This window comes from Narcine bancroftii, chromosome 6 (assembly GCF_036971445.1).
Source record: "Narcine bancroftii isolate sNarBan1 chromosome 6, sNarBan1.hap1, whole genome shotgun sequence".
Classification (NCBI taxonomy): domain Eukaryota; kingdom Metazoa; phylum Chordata; class Chondrichthyes; order Torpediniformes; family Narcinidae; genus Narcine; species Narcine bancroftii.
Genome location: NC_091474.1, coordinates 228,647,062 through 228,669,109, shown reverse-complemented (window position 1 = coordinate 228,669,109; position 22,048 = coordinate 228,647,062). Strand labels below are relative to the sequence as shown.

Here is a 22,048-nt window from a genome sequence, read left to right as displayed (position 1 = left end):
CACCCCCCACCCCCCCCATCAACATGATCTACTGGAATCATTGTCGGAAGTGGGCGCGCAAAGTCATTGAGGACCAGTACCATCCCGCACACAGCATCTTTCAGCTGCTCCTATTGGGAGGAGATACAGGAGGATCAGAGCCAGCACAACCAGGCTGAGGAACAGTTACTTCCCATGAGCAATGAGAATGCTGAACAACCCAAGGGACTGCTCACATTAACCATCTGAGACTCTCATATTCATGAAGCAATGCTTATTTATTTATTTGTATATATGAAGACTTGTCCTGCATATGTATTATTTGTCTGAATGTGTGTATGTGGTGGTGCGTCTGTGTGGTTTTTCACCCAGGACTGGAGAACGCTGTTTCATCGGGTTGTACTTGTGCAATTAGATAACAATAAACTTGATTTGAATCACCTCTGATGTGGTCCTTCGGGCTAGTAGTGCTGTGATATGGGGCATTCCAGGATTTTGATTCATTGATAGTGAAGGAGCGATGATAAGCTTCCAAATTGAGGAGATGTGTGACTTGGACCATCAGATGGTGATGTGCCTATGCATCTATTGCCCTTGTCCTCCTTGGTGTTGGAAGTTGTAGACCTGAGAGCTGCTGTTGGGGTAGCCTGAGTAAAGAAATGCATTATATTGCATTGATGGGCCATACTGCCACCATTTGGTTGTGCATAGGAGTCCAGATGACCATAAGATACAGGAGCAGAAGTAGGCCATTCATGTTTGCTCCGCCATTCCCAATGAAGTGAGACACTGTGTTCTGGGTGACACCGGCTGCTTGAATGCACTTGATGCTGCACTCATCCAAAGTTTCTTGGCCCAGTCAGGTGTGCAAGAACTCTGGTCAACTTCATTGCCCTCTGAAAGAGCCAAACAAGGCACTTTCTTCAGGAGCCGTTAAAGATGGATCATCATTGCTGGTCTCACATAAGAGATAGGAGCAAGCGTAGGCCATCAAGCCTGCTCTGCTATTCAATGTGGTTAATCTGGACATGGACTCACCTCCACTTAGCCAGCCATTCCCTTAACCTGGGGTGGCCAGCCTTTTAATATTTAATTTAGACATACAGCACAGTAATAGGCCATTTTGGCCCAGGTGTCTGTGCTGTCCAATTAACCTACACCCCCAGTACATACTCGTGGGCCAAAATGTTACCATGTTGTTTGTCTAAATTAAAAATTAAAAGGTTGGCCACCCCTGCCCTAACCCTTAATTTCCCCCCTTTCTTCAAAAATCTTTCTACCTGTGTCATAGGGCAGAGAATGCCACAGATTCTGTACTCTCTGGAAGAAGCAGTTTCACCTCATCCCTGTCTTACATCTCCACCCTACCTGGAGTTAGGAGTTCGTTTCATGCTGGGGCCTCATTTCTGTGAGGGGCACAGGACAAAGTGGCAATTCTCTGTCTTCCTTATGGGAGATAAAGTTAAAGAATTTCATGTGTGTTACATTCTAAATCAGTAGTTCTTAACCTTTTTCTTTCCACGCACATACCCTAGGGCTAGGCCATCGGTGCTCTGTGATTAGTAAGGGATTGCTTAAGGTGGTATGTGCGTGGAAAGAAAATGTTTGAAAGCCACTGTTTTAATGGTATCTATTGACTCGTTATGTGCACAGTTTCATAACTCCAAAGGAAATGGGTCAATGACAATTTTTCTCAAGCAAAATATTTCAGCAACAATTAGGCTAGAGCAGTGATTCTCAACCTTCCCTTCCCACTCACATCCCCCCTTAAGCTTGAGAAAAATTGTCATTGGTCTATTTCCTTTGGAGTTCTGAAACTGTGCACATAACGAGTCAATTAGGTATGATTAAAACAGTGGCTTTCAAACTTTTTCTTTCCACCCACATACCACCTTAAGCAATCCCTTACTAATCACAGAGCACCGATGGCAGAGGGATTACTTAAAGTGGTATGTGAGTGGAAAGAAAAAGGTTGAAAACCACTGTTCTAAATGTAATATTACGTGACAATAATGGAATCTTTACTTGAATCTTCCAGAAAGAGAAAGAAAGAACTAATCAATTAAAGACTTTAATAATTATGTGGTAACGGTGTGAAGAGGAACACCTGGTCAGAGTTCCCCAGTACCTGGGACAACTTTGAAGACCTCCACTGTGTCTCATTGCAAAAGGTCTCAGCCAATCCAAGCACAAGTTTCCGAGGACACACACAGAGTCAGACATCCAGATCTGCTGAAGGGCCATCAGCTCGGGGAAAGGCAAACTTTGGTCTGCCTTAAACCTATCGGCCTTTCAGGACATGGAATTGTCAGTGAGGCAATGCTGCCAACTGGCTCATTTCAGGGTGCAGGAATATCTGCTAAGGGATGCACTGAGGTTTGGTGCAGCCAACATGAGGGTGAGGAGAAGGATCACAGTCTAGAGTCCTCCCATTACTGACTGTTGAGGAGCTGAGGCCAAGGGAGCAGCAGAGGGGGAAGAAGAAACAAAGTGCAACAGGGTGTTAATGCTGTGAATGGAATCGAATGTAACAATGCAGAGTGACTAGAATGTATGGATATGCAATTAAGGGTGGGAATAGACTCGAAAGTTTTCCCTTTGTAAATTATTTATTGTGAATAAAGTCTATTTTTTAAAAGAAAACAAGTTTCTTTCAGCTCTGCAAGCTTGCGATGGTGTCTCGCTGAAAGGGCAAGGAGGGTGTAGAGTATCCACACAGGTTTACCTCGATGGGCTGAATGGCTAGTCTCTGCTTTAACTACTATGCAAGGCCATGTAAGATAGGAAGATGAAAGGCAGCTAAAAGACTGGAAAAGGAAAGCAGCTTTGACTGAACAGCTTGATTTATTGCCAGGAGTGTGTGACAAGAATTTTTTTTCCAACTCCGAACCTGGGAATAGATTTCACTGGAACACAAAATGGGAAGTTGCACAACTGGCCAGAAACAGTTCCTCTATATTCCAAATATCACTCTGCCCAAGATTTTGCGTCTTTATAAAGCAGCTCAGCAACATCCATCCAAAAATATGCGCATTCGGAGCTCGCAGTTTGTTACAAAGAACAGCAGTGTTTCCTAGATCTGACAGATCCCTTTTGGTACATGGGGACATCTTGTGGGCAGATTGTTCACCGGACAGCATTACTTAGCTCCTTCTCGGCTTTTATATAAGTACATCTGCAATTCAGAAACACCTTAACTTGGTTATTGGGTCATTCACTTTTATTAATGGCTTTGAATTGCCATTTTCTTGATCTTATTACTCCCACACTGACATGTCTATACATGGCCTCATGTACAGTTAAACCAAGGCTACCTGCATATTTGAGTATCAAGACCTTATTTTCCATGGGCATTCTCCAACAAGATGGCATTAACATTGACTTTTCCAGTTTCTGTTAAGCCTCCTCCCTGAGTCGCTCTCTTTCCCCCTTCCCTCTGTCTCCTTTTGTCCAGCTCACCACCTCTTCCCTCTGATTCAGAGGCTTGTCTGCTTATCCTAACACCTCAATTTTCTCTTCTACCCTCCCTGCTATATCTACCTATGACCTCTTACCTGTGAGCTTGTGCTCCTCCCTCTACCCCTTCATCCCTCCTCTATTCCCCACCCCCCTGAAATTTTTATTCAGGAACCTGCTTGCATTTGATGAAGGGTTCAGGCCCAAATTGTTAGTTACCCTTTGCATCCTATGGATACTGCTGAGTTTCTCCAGTATGTTTGTATATTGCACTTTCTTAACCTTGTTTGTGTACCCACTTAAATGTTACTAGGTGATTCATTTAATCCAAAAAAAACATTGACTCATCAGTGAATTATGCAAATAAGATGATTTATTTCTGTAATAAAGACAAATTTTACACAATTAAGTCAAAATAAACAGCTCATCGTTTGAGCAGCCCAGTATTAATAGCAAGGTCTCAGACACATGACAATTCCTGGTCCTAGTCCCAAGGGTCAACCTGCTACCCCTCCTCCTCCCCTTTGTCTTTTGGTGCCAGGGGAGGGCCACTTGACCCTGGCGATGAGTGCATCTGAGATTGGATAGAGGCACAGCACAGTTCTGACTCACGCTGACCTCCAGGACTTTTGACCCTTCCCTGTCCGTGGAAGGGTGCGAAGATCATGCAGATTTTACAACTATATTTTTGGTTTGTGGCCCAGAGCACAGGGGTCACTTGTGAAGCAGTGGTGCTAACAGGTAACCATGGAGAAAGCTGCCCACAGAGACCTAGGGATATCTTTGGAATCAACTTTTCCTATGTTAGCTTCTGTCGGATCCCTGACCCTGATCCCTTACGGGGTGGTTGACAGTAATTAAAGAGGAATGGGAAATGAAATGATTGAAATTTGTAATTAATAATGATAAATGGAAATATGTATAGAACTTTTTAAAATATGCAAAGAATTATTTTAAAATTCTTTGCACTGAAATATTTTGTGTGGGATTTGTAATGGTGCATGTAAAAATATTTATACATGACATAAAACAACAATTTTTCAGTTTTCATGCTACAAGCAGAAATATTTTACAGCAAAACTAGTTTATAAAAACACCAACAGCGCCCTCTATGGAATAAAGGGATTTACACTCAGCAGCCTCTGGATTGATTGCCAACACAATTCAAGGCATTGAGTTGGAAACTACCATCAGTGTGTGTTTATCACATGACATCTTGCTGTGTTTAAAGGAAACTGAACTGCAGTCTCACCTGCCTCATCTGGAAGCTGCTGGGTTTTCAACCTTTCACTGAGGGAGTTCTTCTTTTCTATTTCTGACCATGGTGTCGCCATCTGGCCTTATCATCTGTGTCTGTCCTGTGTGTTGTCGTCTGGCCTTGTGCTCTGTGCCACCACGTCTGGTCTCGTTCTCTGTGTCTGCCCTGGGTGTGGCTACATCTGACCTCTTTCTCTGTGTCTGCCCTGTGTGTGGTCATGTCTGACCTCTTTCTCTGTGTTTGCCCTGTGCGTCACCACGTCTGGTCTTGTTCTCTGTGTCTGCACTGTGTGTTGTCATCTGGCCTTGTGCTCTATGTCTACCCAGTGTGTCACCACGTCTGGCCTCTTTCTCTGTGTCTGCCCTATGTGTGGTCGCTTCTGGCCTCGTGCTCTGTGTCTTCCCTGTGTGTGTCGTTGGACTCGTGCTCTGTGTCTGCCCATGTGTGGCCACGTCTTGGCCTTGTGCTCTGTGTCTGCCCAGTGTATGGCCTCATTCTCTATCAGACCAGTCCCCAATCAATTCATGCTCCCTGACATTTAATTGCCCCTTTGGTGATTGGGCCAACTGTGTTTGGGCCCCTAAGCTCTGGAATTCCCTTTTTAAAATCCTGTTTTAAAACACTGTTTGAAACCAATCCCTTTAACCAAACTTTGGGTGCTCTGTTCTGATATTTTGGTCACGTCTTTTTTTTGGTTGATACTGGTTCATTTTAGATATGAAAGACAGTGGTGTTATGTATTATTTTGACTCACACTCTGACATATAGGGATGATTCAGAGTGCTTATACTTTCAGGGAGCCTTGCTGCAAACGACAGGACATGGTGATATGCTAGTCACAGGAACATGATACAGACAGTCAGACATGGTGGGCTTTTTCAGTCATACAAGGCTCCTGCACTGAGACAGCCAACTGGTATCCTGTCAAAGAGATAACTGCCAGTGTGCTGTGGTTTCTATATCACATACATTGTGGGCCAAATGCGTCGTGGCGACAGATCCACCTGGCCAGGTGTATGGACTGGGATTGGGGCTCCTGCACAGGGGGAATTTCCATGGGTGGTCATGCCTTTGATGAGGTGGATGGAACAGGTGGCTGGATTTCTTAATCCAGGCAATGAGTATAATTGGACAGAAGCAGGCCCTTTGGACCATCTAGTCCGTGCCAAACTATTATTCACATTTTACAGCTGCGCTACTAAAAGAAAAAATATTTATTTAACAGACTCTAGTATTTTCCCATAGAAAATATTATTTTTAAGCTGAAATGTATAGAACTGGAAGAAGCAAATCTATACTGTAATGGAGGATAAGTATTTGGGAGAATTTGGTAAAATTTAGAGTAGGATACATGCACACATTTTAAAACAGATCTTATTCGAAAGTCTGAAGAATTCATATTCAGTAACATTGCAGGATCTATGCACATTTCACAAGTTGGTGCTAATTGAAATGACATCATGAAATGAAAGACCATTGCTTGGAGGAGACAAACTGGCTGTTAAAAAATACTTACAGTGTGCTCACAGAAAGGTCACACCTGGGTTTTGTTTATCTAAGACAACAGCTTGACCGAAGGGGAGAACTCCTGTGGTTTGCTAAAGAAGGTGGGGTTTTATGCAAGTGAGAGAGTCACAGGGACTCTCAGGCAGTTGGAGAGAGGGAGAGAGTGTGAGAGAGAGGGAGAGGGAGAGGGAGAGGATGAGCCCTCTCAGCTAGTGGTGGATGAGCGGTGGATGGCTGGAAGTGCTATGGAATAAGTGGAACAGAAAGGAACTCTGTGATAGCCTGAAAGAAAGAGGTTATCATCTGGAGAACCCTGATGGGGAAGTTACATCAGCAAGTCATTGAGGTGACTAATGGTGGTACCTCAGTTGTGGAAATCCTGGAACAACACATCTCTCTCTCTCTGCAAACCCTACAAGAACCTTCCTGAGTGGTAAACACTTATCTTTCGAGCACCAAAGCCTGGTGAACTTTATACATGTTAAATTCTGTGCACAGTATAAGAATTGCCTGCATCCAGTGAACTTGGAGAAGTGAGATTGAACTGCGAACCAAAGAACTTTTCTTAAATTTACACACACATTACATACATGTGTGCTTAGAATTAGAAGGGGGTTAATTTGGGTTAGTTAAGTATAGAGATAAGTTCAAGTTTGATTCTATTTTCATGTTTAAAGTTGATTAAAGACAACTTTTGTTTTAAAAACTACTTGTCTTGGTGAATGTCAATTGCTGCTGGGTTTCGGGGTTCTTTGGGCTCGTAACAGTACAATCTATGCTAATAATCTATTGTGACGAGGCCAGGGGTCTCCAAAAACCAGCAGCAATAAAAATTCACCAAAGACAGTGGCTACTTAAACAAACACATTTTTAATTTTCTTCATACATAATAATAAGATCAATATCTAACTTATTACTATTAACAACCCCCTTCTAATTTTAAGCACACGTGTATGTAATGTGATTGTGTTCAGGAAAGTTCTCTGTTTCACTGTCTATTCATTCACTTTTCACTTCTCCAAGTTCCCTGGTATCAGGCAATTTCCCAGACTGTGCACAGAATGTAACATTTATGATCTTCACCAGGCTCTGGTGCTTTAACTTAAATTGTTACTGTAAAGAAGGTCTTTGTTGGTTTCAGAGATATATATTTGTTGTTCGCTGGACACACACACAAACTGATTTCCTTCAATCAGCCACATCTGCGACTTGCCAAAGAAACTTGCCCCATCGTGGATTTTCCAAAAGATAACCTCTTCTTCCAGGTTACTCCTATTCCAGGAGAAACACATTAACCAGCCGCATCCTCTTGTAATTGAAAATAAGGGTTTAGAATAGGCTGAACTCAGGATTCAAAATCCATCTTCAAAAGGGGTCTTATTAGATGGTCTGCAAAAGGTTCAGTTTCCAACACTATCATCCTGCTGTAAACCGACTGCCCCTCCCTCTCTCACTCTTTCCAAAGAGAATATCATGTTTGTTTTTCTCCCTGTTTTCAAAACCACATGAATCCTCTTAGAACAGCAAACTTCAACCAGACTTGGATTGCTGGAACATCTGTTCCTTTAAAGAGTCCATTTCCACTCCACAACAGCAATCCAAGTCTTCATAACCACTCTTCAAAGTCATTGTTGACATAGAATCTATGCTTAGGCATAACTCTTGCATTTCAATTGAGATATCTTTTGTAACTCGTTAATGATTCCCGTGGATTGTACACTGAGGTGTTTGTTTGTGAAGTGTACTGAAACAACCCCCATAATCTATACCTTTTTAAGCTGTATTTTATCCTCATTTTATTAACCCATTCCATAACACTATCATCCATGATCATTTATTTGGTCATTAAACATAATCGGATCGTACAAAGATCTGCACAACTAATAAAATAATAGCCAGGACACACAGGCCCTGAATGAATGTCGTCCACCATCCTTGGAAAGGCCATCAAGATGGTCCCAGGGGTTGTAGTTATGGAACTGTTCTCCTAATTTCTGGACACCGAGTATGTGGTTTGCCAAATTGGTGATATTTTCAGAGGCGTCAGGAATGTCAGTGCAGCATTCCTGCCCGAACTACTGCACATGTACCACCCTTTTTCTGGCAGCAACAGATCAAGGACCACCCAATTCTGCAGAGCCACCGTCCACAGAGCTACTGCCTCTGCAGTGAGTTCACGAACCTGGGTCTGCATATTCCACCCTTGCGGTAGTGTTGGCAGCAAGCTGCTCTAGGCCATTGGCCATTTTAATCAGTTCCCAAGCGGCTTTAGCCACACCATAATTGGGAAAGAGTATCATAAAGAACCGTTCCGTTTCAGAGATGACACTTTTTACTCTATCCCAGTGGTTCTCAACTGTTTAATTTCCACTCATATACCACTTTAAGTATTCCCTATACCATCGGTGCTCTGTGATTAGTTAAGGATTACTTAAGGTGATGTGTGAGTGGAAAGAAAAAGTTTGAAAACCACTGTTTTAATCGTACTCGTTATGTGCAGGGTTTCATATCTCTAAAGGAAATGGGCCATTGACAATTTTTCTCAAACAAAAAATTTCAGTGACAATTGGGTCTAGAGCAGTGGTTCGCCACCTTCACTTCCCACTCACCTACCACCTTAAGTAATCCCTTACTACTGATGACATTGGGAATACTTAAAGTGGTAGGTGAGTGGAAAGAAAAAAGTTGAGAACCAACTGCTCTATCCTGTACCAAAGGATGGTCGGTAATATCTTCAAAATGCCATATCGCTGGAGCAAGGTAAGTTAAATAATAACATCCTGGCCAATAGTGTGGCAACATGGATACATGTTTTGTCCATCACAATAGAGATACCATGTAAGGTTGCTTCCCTGTATAAAAGCCAAATTGATCACTTATTTTGGTACAATGGCCAATCCCTGTCCTATTTTCATTTCCCCTACAGAAACAGGTTCCCCCTATAGTGTACCTGTTCAGTTTAAAATAGGGGGGTATCTTGGACCGATCATAGTTGGGGTTATACTAATTGTTAAACAGTTCAGCATTCAGGCGTGTTTATAATGCTCAATGTCCAATTAGAGTGGCGTTTCCAGGCCTGATGTTCTGTCTGATTAAATAGTATTGCTACCATGGGGACTCCCTTTTGGGTGCAGGCCCAATGAGACACGTTCGTAGTTTCAACATTAATCAGGGACATACGTAGCTAAGTGTTGTCATGCCATTCTCGTTTAGACCTTAAGGACTGTAAACATGCCTGGAGATTTAATTCCACACATTCACAGGACAGTCAGAAAAATGACAAGAGCACCCAAAAAGGTAATGAGCATTCGCTTCAGCCATTCATTTGTATTGTCCTTTAATCCCTTTGCTCTTGTTAGAATCATGTTGTTCCTCTGTGGAACCGGTCCTTTTGCAATCTGTGTGATAAATCCAGCGAGGCTGTCCCTCTACTTTTTCTGCAGTCGGAGTTGCACTTGGAAGGGGCCTGTCCACCGTGGTTCCAGCTTTCTCCGACCCTACTTCTAGATCAGTACACAGTCTCCTGGCTCAAGCCGGTGTTGACCCTCTTCCCTGTCTTCCAATTCCTTGCCATAGGCACGTCGTACCTGCAAATGTAAAACCTGAAATATGCTGAATTTGACATGCTGAATTAATTCCTCTCCCAAGGAGAGCAAATCACATGCTGCGATTTCCCTGGGCTGTGCTCCCAAGGTGTCCATGGGGTCACCCATTGATTATCTCTGCAGGTGGTAAACCATGGACTGGTCCGGGAGTGACCCGCATTAAAATAATGCCAGGGATAGCACCTTTAGCCAATTTAGTCCAGTTTCCTCCATTAATTTAGCGCGTTTATTTTTCAACGTTCCATTAGCCTCTTCCACAATTCCTGCTGCCTGTGGATGATGGGAGCAATGGAATTGTTGCCAAATATTCAATTGATTAAACAGTTCTTCATTTATTTTAGCCACAAAATGAGGACCATTGTCTGAACTTACTGTCTTGGGCAGACCAAACTTGGGTATAATTTCCCGTAGTAGTTCATTTACCACAGTTAAAGTGGTATTGCCTGGGGTGGGTATTGCCTCTATCCATCGACTAAAAACATCTATTATTACTAAACAACGTTTAGAACTATGTACAGGTGGTAGCTCGATAAAATCAAGCTGTAAGCACAAAAATGGTCCATCTGGCAAACACCCTTGCACAAGATATCCCCTTTCCAGGGTTATGTTTTCACATATGCAGCTTCCCGCCTTTCTCTCTGCTGCCTGTACTAATTTTGGGTGCCACAATGTTTGCGATAGCACTTCCACGGGAAAAGTGACGGAATGTGTGGTTGTAGGTCAGCAGAGCACCATTGGGATAAAGCAAAGTTTAAAAATTGTCAGTGAACTGCAGGTTTTGTTTTTTTAACCAGACCATTGTCCGTGCACTGGATTTCTACCTGAAGTGGACACCAAAAGATCACATCCTGCCAAATTGTATTGAGGCTATCTGTTACTGTAAAAAGGGATTTTACATATATTATGATCCAACTGTACTTCCAGCAGAACTGTATGTGGATAAAGGCCAGAAGCACATTATCACCACAATTTTCTGATCCACGGTCGAGAAAGTTGCCCCCGTATCAAGCTATGGGGTCAGCCATGACCTTAGATCATGGAGCAGGTTCAAGGGGTCAAATGGAGCTCGGCAAGAAAATCTGCAAATGCTGGGGCCGAGCACATTGCACAAATATGCTGGAGACACTCAGCAAGTCATTGCCCAAATAGGCTGGAGACACTCGGCAAGTCATTGCCCAAATAGGCTGGAGACACTCGGCAAGTCATTGCCCAAATAGGCTGGAGACACTCGGCAAGTCATTGCCCAAATATGCTGGAGACACTCAGCAAGTCATTGCCCAAATAGGCTGGAGACACTCGGCAAGTCATTGCCCAAATAGGCTGGAGAAACTCGGCAAGTCATTGCCCAAATAGGCTGGAGACACTCGGCAAGTCATTGCACAAATAGGCTGGAGACACTCAGCAAGTCATTGCCCAAATAGGCTGGAGACACTCGGCAAGTCATTGCCCAAATAGGCTGGAGACACTCAGCAAGTCATTGCACAAATAGGCTGGAGACACTCAGCAAGTCTAGGCTGGAGACACTCAGCAAGTCATTGCCCAAATAGGCTGGAGACACTCGGCAAGTCATTGCCCAAATAGGCTGGAGACACTCAGCAAGTCATTGCACAAATAGGCTGGAGACACTCGGCAAGTCATTGCACAAATAGGCTGGAGACACTCAGCAAGTCACTGCCCAAATAGGCTGGAGACACTCGGCAAGTCATTGCCCAAATAGGCTGGAGACACTCGGCAAGTCATTGCCCAAATAGGCTGGAGACACTCAGCAAGTCATTGCACAAATAGGCTGGAGACACTCAGCAAGTCATTGCCCAAATAGGCTGGAGACACTCGGCAAGTCTAGGCTGGAGACACTCAGCAAGTCACTGCCCAAATAGGCTGGAGACACTCGGCAAGTCATTGCCCAAATAGGCTGGAGACACTCGGCAAGTCATTGCCCAAATAGGCTGGAGACACTCAGCAAGTCACTGCCCAAATAGGCTGGAAGACACTCGGCAAGTCATTGCATAAATAGGCTGGAGACACTCGGCAAGTCACTGCCCAAATAGGCTGGAGACACTCGGCAAGTCATTGCATAAATAGGCTGGAGACACTCGGCAAGTCATTGCACAAATAGGCTGGAGACACTCGGCAAGTCATTGCACAAATAGGCTGGAGACACTCAGCAAGTCATTGCCCAAATAGGCTGGAGACACTCGGCAAGTCATTGCCCAAATAGGCTGGAGACACTCAGCAAGTCATTGCACAAATAGGCTGGAGACACTCAGCAAGTAATTGCCCAAATAGGCTGGAGACACTCAGCAAGTCATTGCCCAAATAGGCTGGAGACACTCAGCAAGTCATTGCCCAAATAGGCTGGAGACACTCAGCAAGTCACTGCCCAAATAGGCTGGAGACACTCAGCAAGTCACTGCACAAATAGGCTGGAGACACTCAGCAAGTCACTGCCCAAATAGGCTGGAGACACTCAGCAAGTCACTGCCCAAATAGGCTGGAGACACTCAGCAAGTCATTGCCCAAATAGGCTGGAGACACTCGGCAAGTCATTGCACAAATAGGCTGGAGACACTCAGCAAGTAATTGCCCAAATAGGCTGGAGACACTCGGCAAGTCATTGCCCAAATAGGCTGGAGACACTCAGCAAGTCACTGCCCAAATAGGCTGGAGACACTCAGCAAGTCATTGCACAAATAGGCTGGAGACACTCGGCAAGTCATTGCACAAATAGGCTGGAGACACTCGGCAAGTCATTGCACAAATAGGCTGGAGACACTCGGCAAGTCATTGCACAAATAGGCTGGAGACACTCAGCAAGTCATTGCACAAATAGGCTGGAGACACTCGGCAAGTCATTGCACAAATAGGCTGGAGACACTCGGCAAGTCATTGCCCAAATAGGCTGGAGACACTCAGCAAGTAATTGCCCAAATAGGCTGGAGACACTCGGCAAGTCATTGCACAAATAGGCTGGAGACACTCAGCAAGTCATTGCACAAATAGGCTGGAGACACTCGGCAAGTCATTGCACAAATAGGCTGGAGACACTCAGCAAGTCACTGCCCAAATAGGCTGGAGACACTCGGCAAGTCATTGCACAAATAGGCTGGAGACACTCGGCAAGTCATTGCCCAAATAGGCTGGAGACACTCAGCAAGTCACTGCCCAAATAGGCTGGAGACACTCGGCAAGTCATTGCACAAATAGGCTGGAGACACTCGGCAAGTCATTGCACAAATAGGCTGGAGACACTCAGCAAGTAATTGCCCAAATAGGCTGGAGACACTCAGCAAGTCATTGCCCAAATAGGCTGGAGACACTCGGCAAGTCATTGCCCAAATAGGCTGGAGACACTCAGCAAGTCATTGCCCAAATAGGCTGGAGTCACTCAGCAAGTCATTGCCCAAATAGGCTGGAGACACTCGGCAAGTCATTGCACAAATAGGCTGGAGACACTCAGCAAGTAATTGCCCAAATAGGCTGGAGACACTCAGCAAGTCATTGCCCAAATAGGCTGGAGACACTCGGCAAGTCATTGCACAAATAGGCTGGAGACACTCGGCAAGTCATTGCACAAATAGGCTGGAGACACTCGGCAAGTCATTGCACAAATAGGCTGGAGACACTCGGCAAGTCATTGCACAAATAGGCTGGAGACACTCAGCAAGTCATTGCCCAAATAGGCTGGAGACACTCGGCAAGTCATTGCACAAATAGGCTGGAGACACTCGGCAAGTCATTGCACAAATAGGCTGGAGACACTCAGCAAGTCATTGCACAAATAGGCTGGAGACACTCAGCAAGTCATTGCACAAATAGGCTGGAGACACTCAGCAAGTCATTGCACAAATAGGCTGGAGACACTCAGCAAGTAATTGCCCAAATAGGCTGGAGACACTCAGCAAGTAATTGCCCAAATAGGCTGGAGACACTCGGCAAGTCATTGCACAAATAGGCTGGAGACACTCAGCAAGTCATTGCCCAAATAGGCTGGAGACACTCGGCAAGTCATTGCCCAAATAGGCTGGAGACACTCAGCAAGTAATTGCCCAAATAGGCTGGAGACACTCAGCAAGTCATTGCACAAATAGGCTGGAGACACTCAGCAAGTAATTGCCCAAATAGGCTGGAGACACTCAGCAAGTAATTGCCCAAATAGGCTGGAGACACTCGGCAAGTCATTGCACAAATAGGCTGGAGACACTCAGCAAGTAATTGCCCAAATAGGCTGGAGACACTCAGCAAGTAATTGCCCAAATAGGCTGGAGACACTCAGCAAGTCATTGCACAAATAGGCTGGAGACACTCAGCAAGTCATTGCACAAATAGGCTGGAGACACTCAGCAAGTAATTGCCCAAATAGGCTGGAGACACTCAGCAAGTAATTGCCCAAATAGGCTGGAGACACTCGGCAAGTCATTGCACAAATAGGCTGGAGACACTCAGCAAGTCATTGCCCAAATAGGCTGGAGACACTCGGCAAGTCATTGCCCAAATAGGCTGGAGACACTCAGCAAGTAATTGCCCAAATAGGCTGGAGACACTCAGCAAGTCATTGCACAAATAGGCTGGAGACACTCAGCAAGTAATTGCCCAAATAGGCTGGAGACACTCAGCAAGTAATTGCCCAAATAGGCTGGAGACACTCGGCAAGTCATTGCACAAATAGGCTGGAGACACTCAGCAAGTAATTGCCCAAATAGGCTGGAGACACTCAGCAAGTCATTGCCCAAATAGGCTGGAGACACTCGGCAAGTCATTGCCCAAATAGGCTGGAGACACTCAGCAAGTCATTGCCCAAATAGGCTGGAGACACTCAACAAGTCATTGCACAAATAGGCTGGAGACACTCGGCAAGTCATTGCCCAAATAGGCTGGAGACACTCAGCAAGTAATTGCCCAAATAGGCTGGAGACACTCGGCAAGTAATTGCCCAAATAGGCTGGAGACACTCAGCAAGTAATTGCCCAAATAGGCTGGAGACACTCAGCAAGTCATTGCCCAAATAGGCTGGAGACACTCAGCAAGTAATTGCCCAAATAGGCTGGAGACACTCAGCAAGTCATTGCACAAATAGGCTGGAGACACTCAGCAAGTCACTGCCCAAATAGGCTGGAGACACTCAGCAAGTCACTGCCCAAATAGGCTGGAGACACTCAGCAAGTCATTGCCCAAATAGGCTGGAGACACTCGGCAAGTCATTGCCCAAATAGGCTGGAGACACTCAGCAAGTAATTGCCCAAATAGGCTGGAGACACTCAGCAAGTCACTGCCCAAATAGGCTGGAGACACTCGGCAAGTCATTGCCCAAATAGGCTGGAGACACTCAGCAAGTAATTGCCCAAATAGGCTGGAGACACTCGGCAAGTCACTGCCCAAATAGGCTGGAGACACTCGGCAAGTCACTGCCCAAATAGGCTGGAGACACTCGGCAAGTCATTGCACAAATAGGCTGGAGACACTCGGCAAGTCATTGCCCAAATAGGCTGGAGACACTCGGCAAGTCACTGCCCAAATAGGCTGGAGACACTCAGCAAGTAATTGCCCAAATAGGCTGGAGACACTCAGCAAGTCATTGCACAAATAGGCTGGAGACACTCGGCAAGTCACTGCCCAAATAGGCTGGAGACACTCGGCAAGTCATTGCACAAATAGGCTGGAGACACTCGGCAAGTCACTGCCCAAATAGGCTGGAGACACTCAGCAAGTCATTGCACAAATAGGCTGGAGACACTCAGCAAGTCATTGCACAAATAGGCTGGAGACACTCGGCAAGTCACTGCCCAAATAGGCTGGAGACACTCAGCAAGTCATTGCCCAAATAGGCTGGAGACACTCGGCAAGTCATTGCCCAAATAGGCTGGAGACACTCGGCAAGTCATTGCACAAATAGGCTGGAGACACTCAGCAAGTCATTGCACAAATAGGCTGGAGACACTCGGCAAGTCATTGCACAAATAGGCTGGAGACACTCGGCAAGTCACTGCCCAAATAGGCTGGAGACACTCAGCAAGTCATTGCCCAAATAGGCTGGAAGACACTCGGCAAGTCATTGCACAAATAGGCTGGAGACACTCGGCAAGTCACTGCCCAAATAGGCTGGAGACACTCGGCAAGTCATTGCACAAATAGGCTGGAGACACTCAGCAAGTCATTGCACAAATAGGCTGGAAGACACTCGGCAAGTCATTGCACAAATAGGCTGGAGACACTCGGCAAGTCATTGCACAAATAGGCTGGAGACACTCGGCAAGTCACTTCCCAAATAGGCTGGAGACACTCGGCAAGTCACTGCCCAAATAGGCTGGAGACACTCGGCAAGTCATTGCACAAATAGGCTTTATTTCTCATATTCTGGTGGTAATGGTATTATTGCAGACACTCCAGTGTGATTACTTTGCCAGTGGGATAAGTGATGTGAATAATAAGTGGCTCCTGACCTTGAGATGAGTCACTAAAGCAGGCAATGAGACTTGAAAGGTCAGAAGTTCCTGAAGTTCGGTATTGGAAAGTGATTTGAGGAGGTTGGGAGTTCTGTGATCAGTTCCTGAGAGGGGTGATGAATCATACACAATGAATCATCCACTGTCTTCCCCTCTTGTAATGAAATCCCATCTGTCTGCAGGTGGTACTTTGGTAAACTTGGCCGCAAGGAGGCTGAGAGGCAACTTCTGTCTGTCTGCAACCCAAGAGGCACGTTCCTCATTCGTGAAAGTGAAACCACCAAAGGTAAGGACGGTTCCGCACCTCCCCCCCACACACCATTTCCATCATTACCCCTGCCACCCTACCACTTCCATTATTACCCTTGTGTCTCTCCCCTTCCAGCACTGCCTCTGCACACCCCTGCCCCTGACCTCCCCTCCTATTCCTCCATCGTCCCTACCCCTAACACCACTGCCCCTTCTCCCCATCCTTCCACCCCTTCTACCATTACCCCTGCCCCCTCTTCATTTCCCTCCCCACTTCCAGCACTGCCCCTGCAACAACCTCCACCCCTGACCCCCTCCCATCCTCTGCTTCACTACCCCTTAGACCACTACCCCTTCTCCCCCCACCCTTCCTCTCCTTCCACCATTGCCCAACTGCACCCCTGCCCCTCACCTCTTCCACCATTGCCCCTTCCCATCTCTTCCACCATTGCCCCAACCCCCCGCTTCCACTACTGCCCCTGCACCCCCTCCACCCCTGACCCACCCTCCTATTCCACCAACATCCCTATCCCTTACACCACTGCCCCTTCTTCCCCCATCCTTCTACCATTTCCCCTGCCCCGCCCCACCTCTGATTCCCACCCCTTCCTCTGCTGCCCTTGCACCATTATCAACACCCTCCAGATTCCATTGTTTTGAGCATCACGTGCTTTGGATTTCAAGATGCATGAACCAGGATTGTTGCCTCCTGACTAGATTTTCCTTGGAATGCTAAATGCATGGCATTAAAAATCCTCCTAAGCACTGAATACCTTCTACACAAATAATATTCCACATAAATTTTTCAGTCAGCTCTTAGTTTTGTTCATTTCTCAAAACTCAAGACCATTATCAGGAAAGAGCCAATTCAGCTTTTAATAAGACCTAGGCTTATAAGGCTTGGCTGAATTTGTTCTGGCCAAACCCAAATAACCTTTCATCCCTTGCAGAGGTAAAATGATATTTGATAAGCTTTGTATCTATGCAGGTACATTGCTTCCACTCTCTTTGATGGTTTTTCATGGCTCTACAGTTATTATCTGAACCTCCAATACATTTGGCAGGACCTCCGTTCCATTGAACAGAAAAATAGAAAAATGGTTGGCGTAGCGGTTGGCGCAATGCATTTTCAGTACCAGCAATCAGGACCGTGTCTGTGTGGGTTTTCTCTATTGGCTCCGGTTTCCTCCCATCATTCGAAACGTACAAGGGGTGTAGGTTAATTGGGTGACGTGAACACATAGGGCCGAAAAGGCCTGTTACTGTGTTAGATGTCTAAATTTAAATTTAAAAATGTAAATCTAATTCTTTTGAAATTCTATGGGACTTGGATTGGGTGTCCAAGAGCCTACATGCGACTATGAATGTTGGTAATTGGCTGACAGAAAATTTCTCTTATTTCATTTTTTTTTCTGACATGCAGGAGGAGGCCATTTATCACAATTTTCCATCTATTTCCTTGTCGCCTGGTCTCACTCATGTGTCCTCCATCTCCACCTTGATTTTCCTGCCACCCACATAACCCAAGTTATAGTGGCCACTTCACCCATTCGCCCAGATTTGGGATGCGGGAGGAAACCCAATTGCAGGAGAATGTGCAAACTCCATAAAAGCAGCACCAGAGGTCAGGATTGAACCCGTATCTCTGGACTTGTGATGCAGCAGCCGCTAACGCGTTGTCAGACACACCCTTTGCTGTGACTTCCTCCAGCACCCAGATAACAGTGTTGCAGTCCTGGCCTCATTAATCACTGTACTATGTCTGACTTTGCCTTCAGCTGTTGAGTACAGAGAGATGAAAGGAATCCCTGTCCTTGAATCTGTTTGCTTTTATAATGTAATAGCAGAAATACTAGAACTCAATCAGTTGAGCGACATCTTCGGGGACGGGGTGGAATAGAAGCCAAGCATCTTCCACAAATGCTGCTTGACCTGCCAACCTCTGATTCCAGCTTCTGCAGTTTTATTTCCTCTCTGTCCTACTGTGTTTTTTTTTCCTTTATGAAGTTCCATAATTCCTACCTCTTTGATCATTTTCTTGGTCACCTCCTTGCACGGTTGGCAGATGTTTTTATTCGATAGCCCACCTGTCTTCGACTTGTGTCAGTGCCTTATTTGTTCTATACAGCAAAAGAAGCTGCTGCTGTTCTCTAATTACCCTTCGTAACCTTTCTCAGATCCAAGAGGAAGGTTGAACCAAGCTAATCTCCTGGCTTTTGATAAATTGCCAAGTCATTATACCACACATGCTAACAAATAAGAATTTTAGCACATCTGTGCATTGTACTCCCGCATATGACAATACACACACATTGAACGCAATTGTAAAAGTACCACTGAGCCATGTCCTGGTGTCACTTTATTTGTTACCTGCAGGTGCCTATTCTTTGTCAATACGCGACTGGGATGACACGAAAGGTGATCACGTTAAACACTATAAGATTCGCAAACTGGACAGTGGTGGGTATTATATAACGACTCGGGCACAGTTTGAAACACTGCAGCAACTGGTTCAACATTATGCAGGTAAGCACTAATTTGACAGTATTAATTGTCACGATTAAATGGATGTCCAAATTTCCTTGCACGCTTTTGTGGATAAAACTTTAATAAAAAGAAGATGCAACGTACTTGGGAATGTGAAAAGCCTTTCCTGAAATATATAGGGTGGTTGTTATTTTAATTACTCTTTAATATTTGCAGAAGAAAATATGGCATGATTTTTGGGTGAATATTTGCTGCAGGAGGTACAGCCCTGTCCACAGAAGCAAGTCTGATCTGGATGTGTAGAAGTGTGCCAAGTGGCTCACTTCTCGCTCTTAAGTTACTCAGTCACTGTTGCTCTGGGCAGCAAAACCAATTCAAAATGCTGGAACCACTCAGCAGGACAGACCGCTGAGAGCGAGAATTAAAGTGTTGGGTTGGTGGCTTCTCACGGGGCCCGACTAGGTCCAGCATTTCCAGTTTTTATTTCAGATTTCAGATACGTAAGGCATTTTATGCCATTCTTTGCTGTGACTGTTATAATTGCCTAATCCCACTAATCTGCACACAGGTCATAACCCTCCCATCCATGTACCTGTCCAAATTCTTCTTAAATGTCAAAATTGAGGCTGCATTTGCCACTTCAGCTGGCAGCTCGTTCCATGCTCTCACTCTCTGCTTGAAACTTTAAACTTTTCCCCTTACACCCTCAACCCAGGCATGCTCTCTGGTTTTTAATCTCAGGCATGCAACACCACCTTATGGGTGACTAAGAAAGCCATCAAGTTATCAGAAGCTGGGTGGGGACCTCGAAATTACAGCATTATATGCGATCTGATTGACTGATATTCTCTGGACAAGGGCGTATGCCATCCTTGCCCACCTTGCCCAATGTGCGGCTTGACCCACCAGTCTGGTTGGTTCCTAACTGACCTCCAGAACAGCCCAGTGGTCCACTCAGCCAATTCCGCTCAATTAGTTTTTGACCCTTACTTGAAGCACCTCTGACGTCCATCAGTGGTAGGCTGCTCCCGCAGACCATCTTTGCACCTCAGTCCCGGGCTGAGCTGTCCATCCCATTTCCCTGCTCCATCCATAGAGTTGGACGGACACAAAATTGCCACCCTGATGAACGGACAATCCAATCTCAGACCATAGAAAACCAGAATTCTGTAATCATGTATCATTAATCTGTGCTGCATGTCAGTTGGATTACTGCAAGGCAAGCTTTCCGAATGTGATTATGTTACTATCTGTTCAATATATATTGATCTGTTTATACATGTTGTTGTTGTCCTACTTGCTTTGATTGTGTGGTTGCAAATGCTTTCCATTTGTCACAGAAATACACAGACTGGATGTGTAGATAAAGATGAGATCCAGATGTAATTACACAAGCTACTTTTTAGTTTTCTGGATTAATGTTGAAATCCATAAAAAGAAGTTGCACATTTTATGGGAAAGTGCAGAAGGAACTTCTAACTTCTTATTCCAGGGTTGCCTTTTCTTCCCCCAAGTTGTGAGAACAAAATAAATGTTTGCTCTTCAAATCATTTCAGCATTGGTAAATTTTGGAAGACTTGAAAATGTACTTCTGTCAATTTTTCTTGGCCCACTTTGTGATGAGCTAGTCAGTGATTACCCAGTAAGATCCCACAAACAGCAGCGTGACAGTGACAAGATCATACAAAAAGGAAATGAGAAATGGGCGATGGCCAGGACACCGGGTGTAATGACTCCTGATGGTTTCTGAGAAAAAAAATGTGGATACATTCAGCTGGTCAAGCAGCATCTGTGAGGGAGAAACAGAGCAAGCATTTCAAATCAGCGATCCTTCGACCTGGGACATTAACTCTGCTTCTTTTGCTGTTGCCGCTGCTTGATCTGCTGAGCGTTTCCTTCAATATTTATTGTTTAGATTTCCAGCATATGCAGTTTTTTCATTCAATGTAATGAGATCTTTTGCATGTATTGGAGTCAATAGACCAGGCCTAAGGAATGAGATCTCTCACAGCGTAGGAGTTCATCCAAGAGCACTGCTGAAGTATCCACCCTTGGTCTCCAGAAATGGATTTATAACCCACCACACCTCCTGGCTCAGAAATGTGTGAAGTCCCCCTCCCCTTTCATCATAACCTGGTCTATCGTGTGGATTGTTGTACTCTGTGGTCTAATGGAAGGGTACAGTTAAAATTCTTAATCAGTTACCATAACTCCATAGACAGTGTCTGTTATCCTGGTCCAGCACAATCCTCTAAAGAGTTTCTGTCAGTTAAATATATTGAGAACCCATCAGAATTGGACATTTTCGCTGTTTGGTGAACTATATATAAATCTTTATTCATTAAATAGCCAGTGAGTCAAACTACTTACCTGTGGATCAGCCACATGGCTTGTATTACAGGTGAACTATCTTGTTGCATTTTGCTCTTATTGATGTCGCAGAGCTGTACAATTTACTCGCTTCTCTTTCTCTCTCTTCTCTCTCTCCCCTCCCTCTCTCGTCTTTCCTGTGGCTGTGTGGATTTTTTTTATTGTACCAATGACTCTTCACTCCCCCCGTCCCTCCCCTGCAGAGCGTGCTGCTGGTCTTTGTTGTCGCTTGGTTGTTCCCTGCCATAAGGGTATGCCAAGGCTTGCTGACCTATCTGTGAAAACCAAAGATGTGTGGGAAATCTCCCGAGAATCTCTGCAGCTCATCAAGAGGCTTGGAAATGGGCAATTTGGGGAAGTCTGGATGGGTATGAAACTGGAACGAGTCAGTACCTGTCCCCCAGACACTGGGGGGGGCCAGGGAAGACACTGATCACCAGGAGCTAGGGAAGGCAGAATGAGTAGAGTGGAGTCAATCCCTGTGCGCACAGTTAGATGTGTGGATAATAAATTTGGCCCATGGGAACTGCAACTACGAATTCTTCCATTTCAAGGAGTAATATTCTCACCAAAAATGGTCCCATTGCAGAGAAGAAGCTCGATTGACAACTTCCTTCAAAGGGAGCAAGACAGTGCCTTGGGGAAAATCCTGTGGTTGTTATTTTCCCTCAAGCTTCACTCTACTACTTCAGCTTCCC

General features: G+C 45.1%; 1 protein-coding gene across 9 annotated transcripts in view; it reads left to right on the top strand.

Moving 5' to 3' along the window:
- The window catches only part of LOC138737113 (tyrosine-protein kinase Fyn), a 253,161-nt gene that overhangs the window by 192,574 nt on the left and 38,539 nt on the right, over positions 1-22,048 (top strand). For 7 of the 9 annotated variants that reach the window (XM_069887637.1, XM_069887639.1, XM_069887636.1 and 4 more), the window contains 3 exons: positions 16,427-16,530; positions 18,870-19,019; positions 21,554-21,718. In XM_069887637.1, coding sequence (XP_069743738.1) covers positions 16,427-16,530; positions 18,870-19,019; positions 21,554-21,718 — 419 coding nt within the window. The remainder of the gene's footprint in view (positions 1-16,426; positions 16,531-18,869; positions 19,020-21,553; positions 21,719-22,048) is intronic. The other 2 variants (XM_069887643.1, XM_069887642.1) reach the window with 1 other exon arrangement.